This window comes from Gastrolobium bilobum, unplaced genomic scaffold, assembly GCF_033153095.1.
Source record: "Gastrolobium bilobum isolate Gb01-03AN ecotype WA unplaced genomic scaffold, APGP_CSIRO_Gbil_v1 utg27207, whole genome shotgun sequence".
In the NCBI taxonomy this organism is placed as follows: Eukaryota; Viridiplantae; Streptophyta; class Magnoliopsida; order Fabales; family Fabaceae; genus Gastrolobium; species Gastrolobium bilobum.
In genome coordinates, this window is record NW_026895489.1 from 63,669 (window position 1) to 89,725 (window position 26,057).

At 37.7% G+C, this 26,057-nt stretch overlaps 1 protein-coding gene across 1 annotated transcript in view; it reads left to right on the forward strand.

Annotated features, from left to right (window-relative positions):
* LOC133313818 (DNA replication ATP-dependent helicase/nuclease JHS1) overlaps positions 1-25,752 on the forward strand; it is a 61,744-nt gene extending 35,992 nt beyond the window's left edge. Inside the window, exons 27-34 of the mRNA XM_061515220.1 lie at positions 4,206-4,283; positions 4,833-4,925; positions 5,022-5,159; positions 16,255-16,294; positions 16,386-16,459; positions 17,161-17,298; positions 17,534-17,653; positions 25,528-25,752. Coding sequence (XP_061371204.1) covers positions 4,206-4,283; positions 4,833-4,925; positions 5,022-5,159; positions 16,255-16,294; positions 16,386-16,459; positions 17,161-17,298; positions 17,534-17,653; positions 25,528-25,686 — 840 coding nt within the window. The 3' untranslated portion in view covers positions 25,687-25,752. The remainder of the gene's footprint in view (positions 1-4,205; positions 4,284-4,832; positions 4,926-5,021; positions 5,160-16,254; positions 16,295-16,385; positions 16,460-17,160; positions 17,299-17,533; positions 17,654-25,527) is intronic.
* Positions 25,753-26,057: the final 305 nt, after the last annotated feature.

A 26,057-nucleotide genomic window follows, 5' to 3' on the forward strand; every position in this document is an offset into this window, starting at 1 on the left:
CTAAGCTGGTTGGCCTATTACGGGTTTCCTGAATGTTGGGCCTGTTTATCGAATTTTCCTCTTGGTCTATCACATTGGTCTTTGAAGGTTGCCCAATTGAAGATCCATTATTTCCCTTTCCTCCTAGCCCAATTGTTTTACTTAGGCCCATTTTCCTTAGCACTTTGTGTGCTAAATAATTAACCAGAGAGGGCCACATATCAGAATGGGTATTGGTCCCATATGACAAAGCTGATCGTGATGGATATTCAACTCCAGCCCCATATTCGCTTTGGTCTGGTGCAGCTCCACACCTTTCCAGCCCCACATCATGTTCCTCCATCTTTTGCATCGATCTCATCTCTTTCCGCAAATCTGCCACTGCATGCAAGTGCATTTCTACCTCAACATCTTCTTGTTCCTCGTGATCTTCTTCATCGTCTTGCACTTCTTCTTCTTCTTCATTTTCTGCAATTTTCCTTCCTTTGTCTTTTCATTGGATTCTTCTTCTTCTTCTGCATCGTCTTCTTGTTGTTCTTTGTCAGCCTCTACTTTTTTTTTTGTACGTCACTGTTTCCTTATCTTCTTCGCTGATTGGTTTTTCTGCTTCGCGATCTGGTTCTTCATCTTTGCGTCGTTCTTCTTCGTTTACCACACAAATCTCAGGTAGATATTTAATTATAAATGCTTTGGTAAAATCCCACAATTTTGCATTAGGATTGTTAAGATTCCAAAGCCTAGACCAGTAGAACGCACATCCTTTAAGCCCCTTCAGAGTTTCTGCCAATTGTTCATCTTTTTCCTTTATTTGTTTTTCTTGAAAATGTTGATCCATAGCATTTTGCCATCCCCAAGCATCGTCTCTTTCTCCATAAAATGTTGGAACCATTGTATCAGATCTGGATCTGTTGCTCGATTTTTTTTTTCCTTTTTTTTGTTGGATCTGGACCAGAAAGCACCCCTAGATCGAAAGTGCTCTCATACCAAGTTGATGGAACCCAGAAAAAGACACTACTAAATTCATTAACAATGGAGGTATAGCCTCTTTTTATATACACTAATACAAAATAAAATGCAGAAAATAAACACCAAAAGACCTCACTCACTCTCAAGCCAAAATACCTAGGCCAAAGAGATCCCAAGAGATCATTTTCCAAAACCCCCCTCACCTACCACACTGCCTACCTATTATCCTATATTTTAGGAATATTCTAGAATAATTCTATAACAAACTAACTAATTCACTACTTTTAGGCCCATGGCCCATCATCAGACTAAACATGGAAGCAAAATAGAGAGGATAAAACTAATATTTGAATACTGGTGCTCACACAGAGAAATACACTTGACTAATATGTTAGAGTATAAGTTGAATTGGTTCTTTACAAACAAACCAATGGAGACATAATATAATTCAATAAGGCTTGAGTTGTTCTTCTCCTATCCCAATTGTTGTCATCTTATCAAAGTTTAACATTGGCAAGTAAAAAGTTAGATGTAATTCCTTGAGGAGCTTCCATATCCACATTATTTCACATTTTCCAAGTGCTAGAGCATGGAATTCTACCTTTGGACTACTCGCAACCACGAATTGTTATCCGTGTCTCAAAGTTATTAAGTTTCCCCATACAAAAGTGCACTAGTCCGTAGTACACCTCATATAAACCACTAAATCGGCCTAGTCGACATTTGACTTGCAAAATGAAAGTCAAAATAATCCCTTACCAAAGGTTATTTTAAAATACCTAAATATTTTGTGCATTACCTCTAAATGCTTCTCGTACAATTTGTTCATGAATTGACTTGCACCACCAACTAAAAACCCGATATCCTGATGCCCATGAATTAGGTATATCAACTTCCTCACAAGCCTTTGATATCTCTCATTGTCAATATGGAAATTTCTTCTTTGAGATTGTTATGCAACCACCAATCTCGAGGGTGTACCATAGGCGTAACCCCAAGGGATCTAATGGAGAGGGGGAATAGATTTTTAGTGGAAAAGGTTGCTTAAAGGAGAGAGAAGGGAGATTGTGAGGGATAACTTGTTAATGGATGAAAGTATAGGAGAGATCAAAGCCTCTCAAATGTTTTGAAACTATCCTTTTATTTTCGTTTTCATCAGTTTATTTGTTCCATATTCCATTTTGGCATCACTCTGATACCAGAATACAATGATCAATATTATTGATCCTGGTATCATAGCTTCTTATCAGAGAGTTATGAATGGTCATCATGCGAACCATCAAAAAGACCCTCACCCAACAGTTTAAGTTTTTGGGTTGAATTGGTTCTTTACATGGTATCAGAGCCTCAGTGTCACAGGTTCGATCCTCACCGCCCCCTATTTAACTAATAATTAATTAAGTCTTGTGGAGTTTCTTAGCACAGGTAGGTGGGCCTGTGCATTGTCCAACCTTTAAGCCCAGTGGGCTCTCGTGTGAGGGGACGTGTTAAAAAATAGTATAAACCATTAAAAAAACTATCACCTAACAGCTTAAGTTTTTGGGTTGAATTGGTTCTTTACAATGATGCATGCTCAATTTGTAACGTTAGAGAAAAGGTTGACATAGTGGATTGCAGCGAGAGAAGGTCGGTTCCGCATAGTTGAGGAACGTCGGGAGGATCTCTTACAACTCCGAGGAGCGATTTTGAACGAAACTCACCGAGAGATAGACGATAAGACTGATAGGAATCCAGAGAATGAGACACCTGGAGAATTGAATGGGAATGAGGAAACAAATGGAAGATTTGAAAGGATTCTTGAAACAAGGGATGATCGGGGACGCTATTTGGAGTTACCCATCTTCAACGAAGATGACACATACAGGTTACCCATCTTCGATGAACATATTAGTGATGTTAGAGATATATAAAAACCATTAATGTAGCCTCACTCAACAGCTTAAACTTTTGGGTTGAATTGGTTCTTTACATGGTGTCAGAGCCTCAGTGTCCTGGGTTCGATCCTCGTCGCCCTCCATTTTCTTTATGAAATTTTTTAGCACAGGTAGGCTGAGCCTGATGCATCATCCACCTTTCAAGCCTAATGGGCTCCCTTGTGAAGGGGCGTGTTAGAGATATATAAAAATAATTAATATAGCCTCTCCCAACAGCTTGAGCTTTTGGGTTCAATTGATTCTTTACAAGTGAATAGAAGTGACTATTGGCGGTGATATTGGCATTGGAAGGCATAACACTCAATTGGCATCAATTGTACGAAAGCTGCACCAGAGACGCAAATTGGGCCATGTTTCGAGATATAATATTGCACAAGGTCCAACACTCCATGGCTCAAAACTCATACGAGGTATTTCTCAACTTTTGTTAAACGAGTTTGGCTGCAGAGTACGAAGAGAAATTTGAGCGAGAGCCTGGACCCATTTGCCATGTTGACGAGGAGATGCTCCATGGTGTATGGTTGAATGACCTTCGCAACTGCTGAGTTGAAGTTGCACCATGTCAAAGCTCTAGTGAATTTTATGTACCTAGCACAATTGGTCAAGGAAAAGAACGTCACGAGCAAAAGAGGAAGATCAAGATGAACTTTCTAGTGGAATTGGTTGTGGTCAACTCCTCGGAACAGCCCACTACAGGAGGATTTGGTTGGTGGCCCTATAAGATGAATAATTGATCGAGAATTAGCTCATTGACCTGTAACAAGATGAAGAGTGGATTATGCTTCAATTGTGAAGAAAAATTTCAACCTAGGCATGTGTGCTAGAACAAGCAGTTCCACTTATTATTTGTGGAGAGGATGAAAGCGATGGAGACTCAGCTGAGGGAAATCCAGACGAAAGGGAGCTGGAGGACAAAGCTTTCTGACTTTCGCTTTATAGTTTGATGGGGCTGACCTCCAATCATAATCTATGGCACAGCTTTGGGGAAATAGGAATTCTACTCCCATGGATTAACTTCTTTACCACCATCCATCCTAGTAAATGTGAGAATCCTTGCCTATTTCACACTGCATATAAGTGCTGAATTGCTCATACATCTTGTAGCTTATTTAGTGTTGTACTTGAGCCATACAGTGTGTTATGATCTAGCATTAATACTATTGTATCATTGATCAATATAATGAAGATTTGACAAAGTGCATGTTTGTTGCTGACTGCCTAACACAACCTTCCTTATTTATCCGGATATGTAAAATAGTAAGAATTAAGAAAAAGAAATCAATTATTCATTTGTACGTAATTATGTTGCAAATATTTCCATTGCAGGTGTCCTTGGGCCCTCTAACATTTGCTTCGATGTTTGTACTTGTTGGGGATCATTATCAACTCCCCCCAATTGTCCAGGTATGCCTCTTAACTATTCGTCACATTAAATAAGGTATTCCTATACTTACTGTTTTGTTAGAATTAGTTAGAATTGTTAGTGTAGCATTTGAAAACAATAGGAACCTTGGAAAATACTTTCATATTGTTTAATTGGTATTGTAAATATATATATATATATATACATAGGATAGGGATCTCTTGACTCTGGTGTAAGACTTAGAAGTCTTATTCTCCATCTCAACCGTTGATTTCCGTCCATCTAACGGTTATAGTTTATTGAGTTATACAAATTAATTAATTATTAATTTCAAATAAACTATAACCATTAAATGGGTGGAAATCAATGGCTGAGATGAGTAGTAAGACTTCTAAATTTTACACCGGAGTCAAAAGATCCCTCCCCATATATATATATATATGGGAACCGTCTTATCTAAGAAAATTATTGAGCTAGGTCCATATATTTTAATTAAACTGTACAATTTGGATGATTCGTAAATAATATTAAGTGGATACAACTTTCACTGATATTTCCGTATTTGAAATTTTGTACCTGACAATTCATAGAGTACAGAGGCCCGAGAAAATGGCATGGGGATAAGTTTGTTTTGTAGGCTCTCAGAAGCACATCCTCAGGCAATTTCAGCTTTACAGAGTCAAGTATGCTGCAGCCACTACACATTAGATTTCAAACTTTGGTTTTTCTTTTTTCTTCATTCTCTATCATCGTCACTTACTAAGTTAAAATATATACAGTACCGCATGTGTCAGGGGATTATGGATTTGTCAAATGCCTTGATATATGGTGACAGATTGAGGTGTGGTTCATCTGAGGTAGCTAATGCAAAACTAGAGTTTTCTGGATTAAACTGTGGTTTGTCTTGGCTAGAAGATGTAAGGCTATTCTTTTTCAAATTCTCATTATCTTATCTGTGGAGGATTTGCATTTATTGCTGTATTTTGTCTATTAATAGGAGCTTCTTCTCATTGATGACTGGATTAATTTTATTTATTTTTTGTAGCACCTTTATCCTAAACTAGTTGACCACGGACCCCAACTAGTTTGGATTAAAGGTGATGTTGATATTAGATGCTTTTTGTTTCACTTTTCTTTGTCTGCTTAATTATGCTATATTTCTTATGCAGCTGCTTCTTTGTTAGACCTTTTCCCCATCCTTTTTTTACTCCATTCTTATTGGATGAGTACTGGCTACTGTGGTATGCAAATAAAACTCATGAAATCCATTGTCTAGCTTAGTTGGTGTTATCTTGGGTCAAGACTCAAGATGCATGGCTATGCACCAACTAGTTACAGACTTGTCAAAGTGAGTTAAGTCATATATTGACTGTAGTTCCACTTACTTGATACTTTTGTCTGTGATACAACCTGATCAGATAATAGAGATAGAAAAGAACACAAGGAAGCTTTTGGCCCAGAATCAATTCTGGATTTTTCTGTATATTGGTTAAGAAAAAGAACTACAAGTTGCCGAGATACAGAAATAAGAAGAAAAAACTCAGCAATGGCTACTGCTACGAACCAAAGGAAATTATTATTCAACATACTCAAGAGGTGTTGAGATCTCCCATCCAAAGTTTCCAAATTCCAGCCTGCTTCTTTTGAAAATAACCTCTCTGTTTATGCTAATGTGTGATGTGTGTTCACTTGTCCTCCGTCTCATTTCCTCTAACATAGTTGCTAACAAAATTGCCCTTCCAAATATTCCTTCCATTCACCGTAACGGCCTTTATGGTGACACAACAACTAAATTGATTTCAACATTAGCCCCACTCTTCTACCATATACTCTAAATGGAGGTATCGTATCAATACTTCCCCCCAAAGTTTCACCTTGTCCCCATGGTGATGATCAACCCATGAAAACCTTGACTTAAGAGTCCCGCAATGATGATCGACCTTTATAACCCTTCAAGGAAGGAGGAAGAGTCTCCTCAATCTCAACCTTTTTCTAGGGGGAAATGCCCTCGCCTGTTAATCACCATTCTCTAGTACTAATCGACCTGGAAGACCTACGCCTAGGAAACGGTCTAGGTTATGGGCTCGTGGAGTCTGACCTTTCAGCCATTCTAAAAAATGCAGAAAAAGAGTGTTCATCAGACATTTTCTCAAACGGTTAGAAAACTCTTCACAAAACACAAAACCAGAAACACAAAATGCCTAGGAAGAACGAACTTCTCAACAAGAATGCAAATGAAAACACAAAACTTCAAACACTCAGATATTCAGAAGATTTCCAGAAATGCAAGCGAATGAAGGAAAAAGAAGAAGAAAATACTTGGTATTTATAGTCGAATTATGCTAAAGTGCAGTAGAGTTCTTCACAGGAAACACTGTAAGCAGCTTACTTGCAAACATGTAACGAAAGGCAACACGTAACGTTCCCTCCAAAACCCTGAAGTTTAACTTACGAAAAGTAACCAAAGGGTATATGCATAAAAGCACACCAAAGTGAAATAGTTTTACAGCAAAGTGTGACACGTGTCAGCAGAAGACCAAAGGGTTAATACATTAACCCACACGTAATAAAGGCTGCATTTTATGCTTCTAACAAGTTAAAATCTTATCAGCCATTTCTTAAGCGGCGAAATGATGGATTACCAAAACCCTCTCAAGTGCAAATGTTAAGAATACGTGGCGATATCTCGCCACAAATCAACATCTCTCATAAACAGTGCATCTTGCATGAAGAATACATCTCGCTCCTCATGCCTACAGCATAAGCAGCAAGCTGGGGGATTTATGATCTGGACCTATTACATGCGAGATAAATGCTCAATCCCTTAAAGGCTCAAGAGCCCCGAAACCCCCAGTGACTTAGCCATCAAGGCAAACTCAAACACGTTTTGAAATGTAGGGACTCTCTTACATGCGAAAGATAATATCTTCCATTGGAATCCCATTACTCTTTTGCAACTGGCTACATGAAGAAATCTAAAGTTTGAATAATGATCTTTTCAACCAAATCTCGAGTTCCATGATCTTGTAAACTTTTTTTGAAGTCGATCCATCGGCTAGTGCGGGCGATAATGGTCTCCCCTTTGGCATAACACGTGACGATCGTTGTACCTATCTTTTCCCCTTTTTGAGATCGTCCTCCCGCTTCTTGATTTTGAGCTTCTTGTCAATCTCGTCCTCGATGGGAAGGTTATGGCAGTCCTAATTTTGAGCTTTTGATGTGGCGGCTGGTCATGGAGTGGCAACGAGTGATGTCCTTGAAGGAATCAGAAAATATATGGCTATAGTGTGGAAGCCTAGCGAAAAAGGATGGGCTAAAGTAGAAGATGTACATGGGTATCTCACCAGCTAACGATGTCTGGAATGCATTGATTACATACATTACAAATCCATAATTTTTTGGACATTAGAAACCTTTTGGGCCTGACCCATTTGGCTGTATTCTTGTAAACTTGACCTAGCTTGTTCCTCATTCAATTGTTTACTTAGTTGCTTACGTCCATTGTTGAATTGTGATGAATCTTCCCCCCTCTAATTTGCATCAATTTTCTTCCTCCTTGGTTGCAATGCACAACACCCTGCACCCCTGCAAGAAGAATTAAATCTGGCGGATCTGGTGATGGAGGTGGGTCAACAACCACCGCTAGTGGTGATGTGACTGGTTCTCCCACATTACGACTTCCTTTGATTGCCAAATTTTTCACCTTTCGTCACGATCACTTCTTCCTCGTGCTTTGTCATTGCCAAATCGAGTGGCTGATTTTTGTCTATTGCCATGGATTCCCCTTTGTTGCCCCCCTTTTGGGGTTTCGACAGCCTCCGTGTCATTCTCTTGTTTCTCTCCAATGGTCTCTGTTTCATGCCAACTGAACACACGTCCTCTAAGCCCCTTAACAGCCTTTGTCAACTTCTCATCGTCAAGAATTCTTTTTGACTGGAAATATTTTTCCAGATAGATTAGCCATCCCTAAGCTTCATCGTCTTCTCCATAGAACTCGGGGACTTCCCTTCCAGGTCTCAGGCGATCCTTTAAGTGTTGCAGAGCTTTATCCAGGCCCAACAATTTTTTTTTTCTTTCTTTTTAAATCATCTTCTGAATTCTCTCTTCTTAGTGTGGCCATGGTTCACAGAGCTCCTAGATCGGAAGCTTTGATACCAATTAGTTAAGTTCCATCACTGAATTCATAAACATTGAACAATAATGAACTATTGAATTGTATTATAAACCAAAATCTCCTCAAATTTACAATATAGTTAAGTATCGGTTACAACATAAAATTGGAAAAGATTACAATAAAAAGAACAATGGAAAGGAAATTTGCAGAATAACCCAAGATAGGTTTAGAGCAATTGGAGAACCTTGAGGCTCTGTTTGATTACTGTTTTTAAATGCAGTTTTTTAGTTTTCAGAACAAAAAAACAAAAAAACTCATTTGGTAAGGCCTGTTTTGTAAAAAAAATAATTAAAAAATTGTAACTATTTTTTTGTTTTCAGAATCTAATTTAGAGAACTCTAAGTTGTTTTTGTTTTCTGTTTTGGTTTTTAACTTTCAAAACAAAAAAAACATAGAAAACAACTGTTTTCATAATTATTCTACAAAACAATTTTAAGAACAAAAAAATCAAAACACAATCAAACAGGCCTTTAATCTCTCGCAAAACCAAGTGTTAACTTCCCAAGATGATTCCGTAATGATCCACCCTTTGCTATTAGTAACCAACCTCCTGTGATGCCATCCGTGTGACTTTAACCACTTGATTTCCCTCTAACCAATTGATGCTGACTTAGCAATTATTAGTGGGGCTGTAATCCCTTACTTTTCTTCCCCTTATATACCCTTTCAGATTTATTTATCGGCACAACCGTATCATCCATCCTTAATTGTGTGTTTGATTGTTTGTGATCTATCAACCGATATCAAAGCTCTCGATTTGGGAAGTTTGAATGGTCAACACAAGGGCAAGATGGATACTCACTCAAACTCGTTGGAAAACAGATTCTGACAATGACAACTGCTAAAAATATAAAAATAATAAAAAATATATGTGCCTTCATCTAATAGCTTAAGTTTTTGGGAGAATTGGTTGCTTGACAAGGCACATGAATGGTTCTTATATTACATTTCTAGCGCAAACCCTCATGCAAGAGCTCCACAAGCTCACGTATCATGTGTTAGGAAGATTTTCCACAATATTTATCAGAAGAATGGGCACAATAAGGATGGAATTCTATACTACTTGGTCATAGAGGTTCTGATACCACTGCAGGTGAGTCTAGAGAAAGCTTATGGAGAGGAGACCATCACCAATGAGCTAAACAACAATTGACCACAATAAGTGAATTCAACATCTCAACTTAAAACCTTAAGGTATTGGGTTCATGGGTTCTTCTATTTATATGATCAATGCGAGACTTCACGACTCATAAATTCCCAACAATTTCCCATCAAGCGGCAACTTTTTTGAGCATTCATGGGGTTACCAAGAAGAATTTGACAAGTCTTGTCTCTATAACATAGGTCCGGAGGCATATTCTTAAACACCAGCCACCATCTACAAATACTTTCCTGAGCCATTGACTAGGTTGGCCTAGCCAATTGCCATTGTCTCTAATATTATTGTTACGTGGCCAAAGCATCAAAACTAACGAATTTTATTTATTTTCCTGGAATAGAAACTAGTAGCCACTGAGTTACCTACATGCAATGAATAGGATTCTCCATCACCTTAAGACCATCAAACAGAGGACTATTATTTCTGAAAGAAGGAAAATTTTCTTTTGAGGTGTATACTAACGCAAAACCTGACCTAAAAGCTTGCAGGCTAGCTTTTTAATTTTTAATAAAATAATATATTTATGAAGGCTGCCAAAAGAAAAGCAAAAGCTCCTAAAAAATTGTTTGAATCCCATAACAAGACTCTTGTTTGTAGACTACACAAAGCTCTTTATTGCCTGAAACAGGCAAAGGGCCTGGTTTGATAAACTCAAGGATACTTTATTTCAGTTTGGATTTAAAGCTAGTTGTTGTGATTCATCTTTATTTATTCTTCACACTTCCACTCACTGTATTTACATTTTGGTCTATGTAGATGATGTAATTGTGACTGGCAATGATGCTAAGTTTATTCATCAGCTCATTTTTCACCTTCATTCTCAGTTTGCTCTTAAAGATCTTGGAGAGCTTGACTATTTCCTTGGTATTGAAGTCAAAAAGCTCACTTCAGGTGCTCTTCTTCTTTCTCAATCAAAATACATCAACAATCTTCTAATAAAGACTAACATGATGGATGCAAAGGGTATTTCTACGCCTATGCCAGGAGACTGTAAGCTCTCTCGTTATGGCGCTAATTATTTTTCAGAACCTTTTCAATATGGAATTGTTGTGGGTACTTTACAATATGCAACTTTAACAAGACCCGAAATTACAACAAAGCTTGTCAGTTCATAAGCCAGCCCCTTGAAGAACATTGGAAGCTTGTTAAAAGAATTCTCGGATATCTTAAAGGCATCATTTCCTTTGGTCTTGTTCTCCGTCCTACTGATTCAACTACTGCCATGCCCCTGACTGCATTTTGTGATGCAGATTGGGGAAGTGTTCTTGATGATCGAATATCTACTGCAGGTGCTTGAATCTAATTTAATTTCTTGGTGGTCTAAGAAACAAAGTCTTATGGCTCGTTCTAGCACTGAAGCGGAGTATAGGAGTGTAGCCTTGACTGCTGCTGAATTGATTTGGATTCAATCTCTGCTATGTGAACTCCAAATTAATTCACAAGTTCCTCTTGTTTTCTGTGACAATCTCAGTGCTGTTGTTCTTTTCTATAATCCAGTCTTACATGCTAGGACTAAACATACAGACTTGGATATTTTCTTTCTTCGTTAAAAAGTCATTGCAAAGCAACTTCAAGTGTCTCATGTCCCAGCTTGTGATCAGATTGCAGATACATTTACAAAACCTCTGTCTGCAGCACGCTTCACTGATCTTAGAACCAAACACATGGTTCTGGATTCAACACTGTTTTCATCACACCATGAGTTTGAGGGGGTGTATTAAGGATATTATAGTCTTTTTGTATTTTCGGTGCAGTTTTACTGCTTGGTTTTTACCTCAATTAATAGTTTCTAGAATAGGTAAGGTGTACTAATTCTAGAACTTACCTTTGTTGCTTTATTGCTGAGCTGTCCTGTGCAGCTCCAATATTTATCTTATTGCGCTGTTCATCTTTTGTATTAATTAGAGAATATACAGAACACTTTACATTTTGACTCTTTTCTATTTTCTCTCTTTTTTCTTTTCTCTTCCTTTTCTTTGAAGCCACAGCCTCTGCCTACTTGTCTTAATGCAAATTTGAAGATGCAACTTACCTTTGTTGCCCTGGTGGATACCAAATACTCAAAGGAAAGCATGTTGGAAGTCTTAACTCAATGGCAAGATGGTACGAACCAACAGAGATATAACAAGGATTTAGTAAAAGAAGAACAAACCCAGCTTTATATATAAAATGCTTCCAGAAATGTATTACAGAAAGATAACTACAAATACCCAAGCAACTCCAAACTTACTACTGAGGCAAATTGGATAACAATTCCAATTAAACTCCTCTTACAACAATAAACTCAGCGATAAGGGAAATCAGCAATGCAAAATAAGAAAGATAGTTGTGAAGCAGTTGGAGAGGCTCCACTCTCTCCCAAGGAATCAATTCCACTCTCTAAATTCTGGATATCCATTCTCTTTCTTCCTCCACGTTATTTATCCATGCTTCACCCACGTTCTCTTGTGTTCCCATAATCGGTTGTAACAAACTTGCTGAGTCAGCAACACTTTTGCTACTTGGGCTATCAGCATTGGAGACCTTGCTACTTGGGCTTGGGTCAGCAGCCCAAATTCTTCTATGCTTGTCTCTTTTGTATACCTTGTTGGGTTTGGAGTGGGTTGTATCACAAGATTTTCCTACTTGTGCGAACACTTGGGAGCTATATGAAGACATACGCAATTAGTTTCCTCATTTTCACCTTGAGGGCATCGTGTGACTAAATTTGGGAGCTATTAATGTGTCAATTATAACTTAGGTATATGTTAAAAAAGAGAAGCATAGTGTAGACACTAGGACCTTAGAGGGTACCAGAAACGCATGACAAGAGAGAAAAAGTGATGTCGTAGGAATTCTATTAATGAAGAGGGAAGACGAGTTGGAAATCTTAACTCAATGGCTAGACTTTCGTAGCTTCTACTTTAACATGTCTTGGCCGAATGTACGTATAAACAATGATTTATGCAATTCATTATGTTTTCTTTATTTCAATCACCAATTGATCACATCACAACCTTAACTTCACTTAGGCATCATGAAAAAAACATGCACTTCACATTTATTCAAGCTTGGCCGAATCTTACATCAAAGGTTAAGTCATCCATTTTGCATTTTCTTAACATATATTCACTTGATTTAACTTCAAATCATCAATCAAACATTAAATAACTTCAACACAACATGAAACCCTAATTTTCCTAATGATGGCCGAAGCATACACTTAGGGTTAGGTTATTTATCTTTCCATTTTCAAATCTCTTTTGATGATCTATTTACTTTAAATGATTAATCCATCAATTTCCAACACAAAAACCACTTCAAACAACATCACAAAACATCCATGAAACTTCATGCAAACAAAGGAAATCCTAGGTTTAGAAATCATTTTCCAACCAACAAAATTAACATCAAATACCTTGTATAGCTTCCTTTTGAAGCTTTTCCAACATAAAAACCAAGCAAAAGTTCATCCAAAACACAAGGGGACAACAACTATATCCAAGCTTTAAGAGAAGATATCTCACACAAAACAAAGCTTTCAAGTGTATAGATTGAGGGGTTTTGCTCACAAGGAATCTGTTTCATGTTGAAAGTTTCTTGAAATAATGGCTAGAAATCAAGTTCTTTCAAGCTTTTCCTCACCATGTAACTTTCGGCCAAGGAAGAAGAAAGACGAGGAAGATGACATGAAATGAGAAGAAAAGAGAAGAATGACCACTTGTACAATTTTTAAAGACTTAATGCTTAAGTTTCTTTACTTTTTTGACTTTTATCACTTAAGATATTTATCAAACCTTTAAGTTAGCTTCCAAATGAAGACACACTCATGTGCAACTCACAAATGCAGCGTGGAAATGCAAGAGAAGATGAAGGAACCGACTTATGCATAGTGAATAAGCTTAGAACACAATTTTTGACATTTTCAAAACATAAAGTAACTAAATTCTTATTATTTTTAACTTTACACATCACACACTTGAATTTTTGACCAACTTACATGCAATTAGATGAATCATGTGTGACATGTAAGGAAGAAATCAAGACAATTCATTTTGACCAAGAATTAAGCTTAATTGTAAAGTTTAAGCTTACTTTTAATATACTTAATCTTTGACCTAATTCTTTAAATTATCCTACACATCCTCTTATCAAATTAAACATACTTCAAGTACCTAAAATTCACCAAACAATTTTACTAGACTGACAGATTTTAGTTCAGACCTAGTTTGTTAAATTACCAAAATACCCCGATTATCACAATTTTGGTATTTATGTCTCTTAACACAACTTATACTCTTATTAGGTCTTAATTGACTTGTTAGGCATGAATTGTATCCCTCTATTCATTATTATGACAATTTCATGATTTAACTGTTAGAATTATTGTAACAGTTACAAAATTCATACAATGTCTCACTTAAACCTCTATTTAACATATCTTGAGAATTAGGATTGTTATACTTACTGTTTTTGTCACAGCCAGGGAGCTTAATGCCTGTTTGTCATATCTTATTTTTAGCTTCTCTTCTCTTTAAAAGTATAAGATTAGCCAAACATGTTTTTGTTAAGCTCTTATTATAAAGTTTTTTTTTTTTTTTACAATGAAGAAAAAAGCTAAAAGCTAAAAGCTCCTAAGAGGAGCTTTTTTTTAAGATGTATGTCAGCTTTTTTGACTCCTCATATTTATTTTACAACTTTACCTTTATTCTAAACTTGTATTTATAAATTTTTCTTTACCGTAATAATTTATTCTAGTAATAAATTATTTTATCTTCCTTCCCTTAAAACCATCCGAACAACTTTATATAATCACCAAATAACCTTTACTTTATTTTGTACGCTCTTTTTTTCTTTCTTTCTAAATTTAGCTTAAAAGTAGCTTTTAGCTTAAAAAAAAGGTGCCAAATAGCTCTGTTGGGACGCCACTGGGGGAGCCCAATTAGGGGAGATTATATCCACACATCAATGGGTCCAAGTGACAAACCCACAACAAAGGGGTCCAATATCACATCTAAACCTAAAATCTTAGGACATTGGGTTTATGGGTCCTTTCACTTATATGTACAATGCTTAGCCCATTCTTTTCCAATTTAGGACTTTTTATCACTCACGGTTGAATTCCCAACAATCTCCCCTTCAAGTGTAACTTCTACAATTGTCAACTTCCCTTCAAGCAAAATCTTTTTCGAGCATTTATGGGGTTACCAACCAAGAGTGGGTCAGTCTCTTGGTCCAGAACATGTGTTTGCGCACCCTACAAACCCGAACACTAATCATCATCTCCAAATACCTACACCCAGGCCAATCAACCATTGGCTCTGATACCATTGTAGGGCAGCGACTAAGAGGAGTCCAACTAGGGGAGAGTACCTTCCACACATGAATAGGCCTAAACAACAATCCCACAACAAGGGGGTTCGACACCATATCTCAACCCAAATCCTTAAGGCGTTGAGTTTATGAGTACTTTCACTTATATGTGCTATGCTTATAGCACTATATACCAGAATCAGTTATGGTTTTTGTAACATCTCGGGCACTGACAAGGGCAGGTGGTAGATATTCCTTTGGCACGTGGGCCGGGCTATACCACCAGTCCAGATAAAGCCCAGTGTGTGGAGTTCAGACCGCTAAGGTGGGAGGGGTTGTGACAGTAAAAAAGCTCCTGGTAGGCTTCCAGCGGGAGGGGTACATGAATGAGTCGAATCAACACCCGAACGAGAGGGATCCAGAGGCTGTGCAGGTATGGAACTGTATAGTTGAGGATAGCTTAAAGGAATTAATGTGTACTACCTATACCAACAAGATGTATCTACTTTTTGGTAGTCCGTAATTTAAGAACTCTATAGTTAAGCATGCTTGACTTGGAGCAATTCTGGGATGCGTGACCTCCTGAGAAGTTTTCTTAGGAAGAAAACACGCTGAAAAGTCTCGTATTGGTTTGTGGGGACATTCATTGATTCTTCAAGCAACTGAGCGTTACAGTTTTATTGAGTTCAGTTTAGTTATGTTAATTTGTTGCTGTTAAGCTTAGTAGCTTCTAGCCTTTTACACCATCAAATGATGTACTCTACAATCAGAACAATATAGATTGCCTAATATGAATACAGTTCGGTTCAGTTTCTCTCAACCTCACCTATCATTTTCTTTCACTTTCCTGCACTTCCTCAGTTTCTTTCATGGAATCAAGAGCTTGAATGGTCCATTCCATGGCAGGCTCTCCATCCTTGAGCAACCCTATGCCTCACCAGCTCCTGTGTCTGTTCCCACTCCTACGGTGACCTCCAGTCACATTTTTTCACTTGGTTATAGTGAGCCTTGATGAGAAAACTCATCTGGAAACAGCAAGTGGTACGCACCCTGTACCAGAGTCAGTTGTGATTCTTGAGTTTTGATGATGTGTAGTTGTTAAGCTTTGTAACTTCTACACCTATAAATAATGTATTCTCTAATCGGAAAAATATAGATTGTATAATACGAATACAGTTCAGTTCTGTTAAATAATGTACTCTCAGTGTTTCATTAAATCCTTTCTTTCATATGGATGAGTAAAGTTCCATTTAAATAAAATTTTGAGTGAGTGAACTTCCAAATCTTCTTCAATGGAAATTTTTTTTATGACTGTCACAATTAACAATACTTATGCTGAGGTAAAATAAATTATATTAAGTATTTCTGTTTGTATGAACACATGCAGGTTTTGAATCCAGGAAGGCCAGTGATATTTATTGATACTGGTTTGTAAATATCACTTCTTTTTTCATCGTTTATCCTCAAGGTCATTGTGAATGGGATTGCTTATATAAATTTCTATTTTTCCCATCTTAGACCAGTTGCCCGCTTTAGAGGCAAGAGATCAGAAGAATGTAAATAACCCCGTTGAAGCTCACATAATTGCCGAGGTATGTCATTTTCAAGATGATACATTTTTTGTAGGAAAAAGACCTAGCCAGCCTGGCTAAGTGTTGGACCATGGAAATTGATTCTCAACATATTTCCTCTTGAGAGTTGGTAACGTGTACTGTGAAGGATTATTTTTTTCCAGAAATATCCCTCCTTACAAAGTGCATTGATGGTTTGGATTAACCAAATAAAAGTAATATAAACCATTATTTGATATTACGTTACCAATATTTTGTCAAAGTGTGTCAACCAAACAAGGAATATTTTGACTAAATGTTAATATAATCCATAATTAATCATTGATATTAATGCTAGAGAGACAATAAACACTGAAATCATTTTAAACATTATGGATGGGGCTGCGTGCAATAGCAAAAATAATAGCTTTATTGTCTCTAAATTTTCTTATTACTTGCTTAATATCCTCTATGCGTGGTCAATACACTTGGACATTGTATTGGTTGACATAAAACTTATTCACTTCATTTTATTTTAGTTAACTAGCATCATCAATGCACTTGAATATTTCGGGACCAAAATCATCCTTTATTGGTAAATATGATGGTGACCATCTGTTCTTGGAAATAGGTTGACATCCAAACCCAAAAGTAGAACATTGTGTGGGTTGGTCAAATTGGTCCCTTTCCGTGTTTTGATTAAAGATTCACGCTGTAAACATTTTTCCATTCATTTTATATAGGTTGCTAAGGAATTGGTTGCAAATGGAATTGGAGGAGAACATATTGGCATTATCACTCCCTATAATTCACAGGCAAACCTCATCCGGCATGCTGCTTGCATAACTTCCTTGGAGATACACACCATTGACAAATACCAGGTAAGTCTGAAGCAAATATTAAGAATTATGCCAACAATTAGGCCCTTGAACTTGTGAGCCTGCATTACAAAAATCCAGTCCTCTTATACAATAGTGTAGTGTTTACCATTTCATTAACATTTACGGCATATTTCAGGGGCTTCTGTCTTTTCATTTCAATTAAGTTTTTTGTTCTTTAAAAAAACATGATACACATGGATAATGATACATATAAATTCGTCGTCTGTTTGTACAGGGTAGAGACAAGGACTGTATATTAGTGTCTTTTGTAAGATCTAGTGAAAACCCAACAAGTTGTGTTGCTTCTTTGCTCGGAGACTGGCGCAGGATTAATGTGGCTCTTACTCGTGCCAAGGTAGCTTTGTTATGCTCAAACACTCTTTCTACCTTTTAATTGAGACTATTTCACTATATGATATAATAATTAAGCATCATTAATCGTGGTATGGTTTTTGTTTGAATGAATGCTTATATTAAAACTACAAAAGAAGATTTGTATATTATTGAATCGTATAATATCTGTACAAGAGCTCTCTATTTAAAGAGTACTGAAAGACCTAATGAGCTAAGTTCAAAATACACTTCTAGAGTATTCTAGCTAATACAAATAATAAATAGATAAATTCTAATATTTACAACACTTCCCCTCAAGCTGAGGAATGAATATTTATCATTGTCAGTTTGCTAGTAAGCTTTTGAAATCTATCATTAGGTAGACCCTTAGTCAAGACATCAGACAATTGATGACCAGAAGGGATATATGGAGCAGTAATCAGGCCATTATCGAGTTTCTCTTTGATGAAGTGACGATTAATCTCAATATGCTTGGTTCGATCGTGTTGGACTGGATTGTGGGCTATACAGATGGCTGATTTGTTATCACAGAATAACTTCGTAGATCCTTCATATCTCACCTTGAGATAATCAAGAATGATTTTCAGCCATAATAACTCATAGATCCCTTGAGCCATGGCCTGAAATTCCGCTTCTGCATTTGATCTAGCAACCACATACAATAGCCCAAAGTAGATCGTCTGTCAGTCACAGATCCAACATAATCGGCATCTGTATAAACCTCTAAGGAGAGATTTGCTCCTCTCTAGAACAATAATCCTCTGCCTGGTGTGCCTTTCAGTAATTGGAGAATCCTGTCCACAGCTCGCAAGTGTTTCTCCTTTGGATCATGCATGAATTGACTAACTGCATAAGTTAGTTCAGGTCTAGTATGAGCTAGAAATATCAATCTTCCGACTATTCGTTGATATTGTCCTTTGTTAACTGGAGGGCTATCAGTTTTACTTCCTAGTCTATGGTTCTGCTCAATCAGAGTACTGGAAGGTTTGCATCCGAGTTTCCTCCTTCTTTAAGGAGGTCAAGAACATACTTCCGTTGACAAATAAAAATGCCTTGTTTTGAATGAGCAACTTCTATCCCCAAAAAATATCTCAGATTTCCAAGATCTTTAACTTCAAATTCAGCTGTCAGTCTTTTTCTCAAAGCACATTTCTCATCTATATCATCTCCTGCTATAATCATATCGTCAACATAAACTAGAAGGACAGTGGTCTTACCTTCCTAAGAATGTTTAAAAAAGAGAGTATGATTTCCTTGACTTTGCTTATATCCCATTGAAAGCATAACTTTGGTAAATCTTCCAAACCAAGCACGCGGGGATTGTTTCCTTGCTGACAAGACTGACAATTTAAAGACTTAAGACTGGATAAAAAAAGAATCATATGCTGAAGCTTGGAGAGGCTTGGATGACCCAGACGATTGTGAAGCTGAGGAGACTCTGTGAGAGAACTTGCTACTGGAGAAGGTGGTGCAATCAGATAGTATAGACCTCGTGACTCAATGCCCGCTCCAATCGTCTTCCCCGTACCCGGATCCTGCATAGAAAAGGATTTCTTAGAGAAGGTAACAGTGCATGAAAGAGAATGAATCAACTGGTTAACAGAGATTAAATTAAAAGGAATGCCAGGTATATAATAAACAGAGTTCAAAGCTAAAAGGGAGTTGGGTTGGCTTCCCCAATTCCACGAGCAAGAGCTTTAGTGCCATCAGCAAGAGTAACAGAGGGTAAGTTATTAGAATAAGAAAGTGAAGTGAAAAGATCCTTATTACCACAAAGGTGGTGAGTGGCACCTGAGTCTATTATCCAGGGCCCAAGAGATGATTGAGAAAGGCAAGCAACATGATTACCAGTGTCTTGAGTAGGATGCTGAGAGGAAACCTTCTTGAGAAGTGCCTCATAGTCGGCAGTCGGTGGTTTCAAGTGAGGGTATCTCCTGTAGCAGCGTTCTTCAAAATGTCCAAGATTCTGACAATAATTGCAACGAGGCCTCTGTCCGCGGCCACCCTGTCCACGGCCACGGCCACGTCAACGACCGCGTCCACTGTTCCAATTGAAATCATTGAAACGAGAAAAGAAGGCAGTGAAATCGGTAGCTGGCACATATGTGGGAGCTGTTGATTTATCCTTAAGATTCAAAAGACGTTGGAAAGTGTGTGACAAGCTAGGAGTTCCAGCACTAGGTAGAATATTCTCACGAACACTTTCTAACTCCTCGGAAAGACCAGAGAGGGTTGCGACCATAAAGAAGCGCTCCACCTGCTTCTTGTATGCAAAGGCATCTGCAGCATGAGGTAGCATAGCTAAGAATTCTTGCATCAAAGAACGAATCTTACCAATATAAGTTTCCATTCGAGACTCTGGTGATTTGTGCAATTCCATTATCTGATAAACAATGGAAAAAAGCTGTTGAATGTCATTGGTGTAAAGGTTTTTAGCTTCCTCCCATACGTCATAGCAGGTCTCAAAGGGAATGAAAATGTCTATAATTGTCAGATCAATGGACTGCCAGAGGATACTTAGCAGCTGAGCATCAGTCTTTTCACATTCAGGTGTCTGATCGGCAAACTTGGTTGTGAGATATTGATCGTATCCCTGACCAGTAAATCAGATCTTAACTGAGGTAGACCAGGTATTGTAAGTAGCAGATCTGGTCAGTTTCATTGTTGTAATGGAGGGGGTAGTACTGGAGATGACCCCAATAATGTTTTTGGACGCACTACCTAAGCCTTCCATCACAAAAAATATAAAAAGAATGACCAGATAAAAGCAAAGAACTGCAAACTCACAAGAAATCATGCAAAAGTAAACAAACAGAATGTCCAAACGTACGAAACAGTGCTGGAAAGAGACCCACAACAGATGACCAAATAAAATAGAATGTTTTTGACTGATATCTTCTTAATGGACGAGACCCACGACGAACGGAGAACAAATCTGGAAAGATGAGAAAAGGGCGAGTCGTTCTATGCTGGATTCACCGGAACAGTGCTCACGCGCCGGTGACAGGCGGTGCGTGAGCACCACGCGCAGTAAAGGTCACCTGCGCGTGAGCTGGCCGCCGGTAATGGGCCTTCCACAGAGTCGGTCGCCGGAGGAAGGAGAGCCTGATCGCAGGTGTTCCGGTTGAAATCGTCGTCGAAAAAGTTTTTCGGTGATCGTGAACAGTAGCAAACGGCGGTTCTGACGGCAAACGGAGGCTGATTTCTGACTAACTAAGGTTGAGGAGGCTGGTTTCTGACTTTTCAAGGTTAAGGATAAATATTTGGTGACTAATTAAGGGTTAGAGCTAAAAAAAGGTTGTCGGTATGATGCACTGCGAGAGAAGGGTTTTATGCGGAAGCTAGGTTTCCCAGAACACAAGCTCTGGTACCAACTTGAAAGTTAGAATGTGTATTGTATTCAATTGTGTATAGAACTGTACAAAAGACCTCTATTTAAAGAGGTTAAATGACCTAATGGGCCAAGCGCAAATAACCTGCTAGAATAACAGAATAATAAATAATACAATGCTATTTAATATTATATTATTTCTAACACTTCTATACTGTTCTCCCCCTGAAGCTGATGGTGTTGAAAGCAGGACTCAGATTCATGAAAGCTAACATCTATAGAGACAAAGAATTTACGACTTGGAAAGTGGTAACATTTGTATCCTTTCTTGTTGGGAGCATAGCCAAGGAAGACACACTTAAGGGATCTAGGTTCTAATTTACTCCGATGGTGTTTATGGACATGGACAAAGGCAACACATCCAAAGACACGAGATTGGAGACTCTGCATAATAGGAACAGAAAGAAAGAAAAGTCTTGAGATCAACAGGACTTACATGGCCAAGGATTCAGGAGGGTAAACGATTGATCAAATAAGCTGCAATTAATACAGCTTCTCCCCAGTCAGAGTTGGGCACAGATGTCTGAAACAACAATGCTCTGGTGACTTCAAGCAAATGTCGATTTTTCCTTTCAGCAACCCCATTCTGTTGAGGGGTATATCCACACATATGAGCTCATGAGTCATTCCTTTGTCTTTAATAAACTGGGAAAGACGCTGATTAACATATTTTGTACCATTATCTGATCTTAAACGTTTGATACTTTTACCAAATTGGGTTTCAATCATATAATAAAACTGAATAAACAGCTGTGTCACTTCTGCCTTATCTTTCATAAAAAATATCCATGTTATCCGAGTATAATCATCAATAAAAGAGATAAACCATTTAGCACTAGAAACATTAGGGACTTTGGAAGGTCCCCAAACATCAGAATGAATAATACAACCATTTAGCACCATTATCAGAATGAATGATGTTTTGCAAACTGACAGACATCACAATTAAAAGACTCAACAGACTGAGATACCAACAAAGACGGAAACATAGACTTAAGTAAACTAAAAGGAGAATGACCCAAGCGCTTGTGATGAAGCCAAATAAGAGAATCTGAAGTAGACTGACGAGTCATCAAAGTTTGAACCTTGGTACCTTCTGCAGCAAAGTCTGGAACCAGATAATACAACCCACTCTGCTCCTTAGCAACTCCAATCGTCTTTCCCGTGGTGAGATCCTGAAAAACACAATGAGTAGGGAAAAAAGTTACAGTGCAATTCAAATCTGTAGTAAGCTTATGAGTAGAAAGGAGATTGGTAGAAAGTTGGGGAACATGGAGAGCATTCTTGAGACACAAGGAGGGTTGGATTTTAATGTTAGAACCTGCAACTGATGTGTGTGATCCATCAGCTACGACTATAGTACAGATACCAACAGTAGGATTATAAGAAAGAAAAAGGTCAGTGCAGCAAGTCATACGATCAGTAGCACCAAAATCCAAAATCCATGAAGTTTTGAAATCAATACAAGAAGCAACAAAAGAATGAGTGCATGAGTTCTTACCAGTCATAGCCAAAGTACCAGTACTAGAAGGCTTATTGAGAGATTCAAATACAGACCTAAGTCGTTCCAATTCCTCATGACGAATAGTAGTAAACTCACCAGGCAACTGAAAGGTCTCATTCACAGGAGAAATGTCTGAGGGGGAAAAGAAGGACTGACCACGTGAGGTTGACTTACCAAGCTTCTCCTGAACCTGTTGCTTTCCATGAAGACGGTAACAAACCTCTTTTGTGTGACCTGTTCTTTTACAATATTTACACCAACGTCCCTCTTTACTAGGCTTAGGAGGAAAAGGCCTTGGAGGTGGCTTAGCTGAGACCATAGCAGACCAGTCAGTGGTCTCAGAATCAGAAGGAGTTGGAATAGTAACTTTAGATGAGAGCATAATAGATCTTTCAGGCACTTTGGTATCCATTATGACAGCCCTGCGACTTTCTTCACCCCTGACAGTGTGAAAAACTTAAGAGAAAATAATTTTCCTTACCAAGAATTTGAACTCGAATAGAGTCATATTCTGAGTTGAGACCACAAAGAAAATCAAAGATCCTATTGCGTTCAATGGAGGTGGTCAGAGTGGCTGCATCTTTGCTACACTCCATCTTCAAACTCTGGTACTGATCAAGCTCAGTTCATAACCCATTCATAATACCATAATACCCTGTTAGAGAGAGAGAGAGCCTTGCTTGGTAGAAAAAAAATCCTATTCCTCAGGTCATAGTAGGTGGCAGCATCTTGCTTCTTTGAGTAAGTCTATCTAAGAACATCCTAGATCTCAAGAGCGGTAGGTAAGAACATGCAATGTTGACTAACCTCAGGAGTCAGAGTTCCATAGCCATGTCATAATAAGAAAGTCTTCATCATCCCAGTCAGCAAATTTTGGATCTGTTTGGCAGGAGATGGTCCTTCAAGATGAGTAATTTTATGACGCTTTTTAAGGATGGTACGAACTTGCTGGGACCATTGCAAATAATTTTTCCCATTAAGATGGTAATTCTAATGAAGCGTGTACCATATGATTGACTGGTTGAAGTATCTTCAACATCCGACATAATCAGGGATGGAAAAATTTTCTAGTGGCTGGTGGCGATGAACAGTAAAATAAAATAAATTTCTCTTCTGGTTGTTTTTTTTTTATGAACAATACACGTGAATAGTGCGCGTGAATAGTGTCGAGTGAACAGTACGGTTTTTTTTTAGCTGTTCCAGTCGTCTGATGAAAAAGAAACCTCCATAGAATGATAGATTCGAGAAAACAGAATGATACAGGGGTCCTCATGGTCCAAAAGGTCTTCGGAAATTTTTTTCCGGCGACAGCTTTGTGGTGGCGAGAGGCAAATAGGGTTTGGTTTTTAAAGGTGGTGATTTGAGGAAGCAGAGCCCTCAGAATCGAGAGCTTTGATACCAACTAGAAAAGAAGATTTGTATATTATTGAATTGTATAAGATCTGTACAAGAGCCTATTTACAGAGTATTGAAAGACCTAATCGGATAAGTCCAAAATACACTTATAGAGTATTCTAGCTAATACAAATAAATAGATAAAATTCTAATATTTACAACATTAAATAAATGAAAAGGGTCTTTCACTATTTTTTCTTTATATATGTTGAGATATATAGTCCCACATTGGTTGTATGTGCAACTAATGTGGAGTTTATAAGACCTTGGGCACTCCCACCCTTTGAGCTAGCTTTTGGGGTGGTGTATCCCAAGGTTCTTTACATGGTATCAGAGCCTTGTGTCCTGGTCCTGGGTTCAAATCTCGCCGCCCTCCACTTTCTTTCCGGTGGAATTTCTTTCTTCGCACAGGTAGTTGGGCCTGTGCATTGTCCACCCTTCAAGCCCAATGGGCTCTCGTGTGAGGGGGCGTGTTGAGATATATAGTCCCACATTGGTTGTATGTGCAACTAATGTGGAGTTTATAAGACCTTGGGCACTCCCACCCTTTGAGCTAGCTTTTGGGGTGGTGTATCCCAAGGTTCTTTACAATATAATTCATAATTTTATCATGAAGAGAATTTCTCTTGAAATAAAAAATTCTCTTACTTTATGTTCTAGATAGGTGGTTTGGGCCCTTTGTGAAGCCTACTTCCACCAGCGTTACTGGACAAAGTTCTTGTCACCAATATTTTGCCCCTCTGTAAAACCAATTTCCACTACCAGTAATGTGCATGTCCCCACATTTGGCACACACTCACTTGCAGGAACCACTCACTCATCATACATGTTCTAGAACGTTTCACAACTACCTACATATACCATTTTCGTGTCCTAAAAGGAAGGACCTATGGCCATTTGCATTCTCCGCCTCTTACCTACACTCATCCTAGGACTACCGGTGAATGCACCACCCTTTTTCTCCACCTCATAACATGGCAGAATACACCCATTTGGCACCTTAGAGAGTTGGCAAAGTGGGTTGAATCTGATGGGCCTCAACTCGCCAAAACAGGTCAGGGCGGGTTGTATATTTCAACTTGCCAATCCAACAAAATTCACCCCGCATGTAGGCGGGTCAAAATAGGTTAGTGGCGAGCCAGAGGTTAGAGTTGTGTTTTCTTTTCTTTTCTTCTGTTTTGATTTTTTTTCTTCTCAATTCAACTTGTTATCTTCATATATGTCATACTTCACCAACATAATCATGACTTTAGTGCCATATATATTACGTTCGACACATTTGACTTTGTATTTCAATATGTCGTAATTTTGTTGCAAAATTGAAACATATATGGTTGCATCCAATGGTTAGTTTTCTATCATTACAACTCAAGGTTGAATTGAACAAAACAAAAAGACAAGCATTTCCCTGCAATATGGTACTCTCTTCTGTAGCATTAACAGTTTTTTTTTTTTTTTTTTTCTAATAATTATCACGAACATCAATTCTTTTTTATGTTCACAGGAATATTTCTTTACTTGTTATGAAGATGTTTAATTTTTGACTTGTCTCATATAAGTAGTTTTGTATGCTTTGTGCTTATAGAGAAAGTTGATCATGGTGGGGTCTCGTAGAACTCTATTAAAGGTTCCGCTACTGAAGCTTCTCATTAAGAAGGTTGAGGAGCAATCTGGAATTTTAAGTCCGTCTAAGAAGGATATCTATCGAAAAGGTGAGCTGAAGAGATGTTCCCAAATGAGATGACGAAAATTCTTTTCCACATATTTTGACGGTTTGTGTAATTGTTATCATATAATCTTCTAGATGGTATGAGGCGTTTATCACTTTTGGTGTATAATTTTTGTTTTTCCAAAATAATAATAATTGATTATTCTTTTAATTGTGTAAATAAAAATATAAAAATGATAAAATTGCAAATACGTTTGATTATTTGAAAATTGGAAGATAAACAATATTTAAATTGCAAAAACAATTTTTTTTTATTATAGTTGCCTTCAAATACCTTCTAACTTTATGCTATCTACTTATAAATCACTTTAAATATTCTTAAATATTTCTGATATATTTTTTATGTATATCTTTTTAAGTATTTTCAATTTGTAATTATAACAATT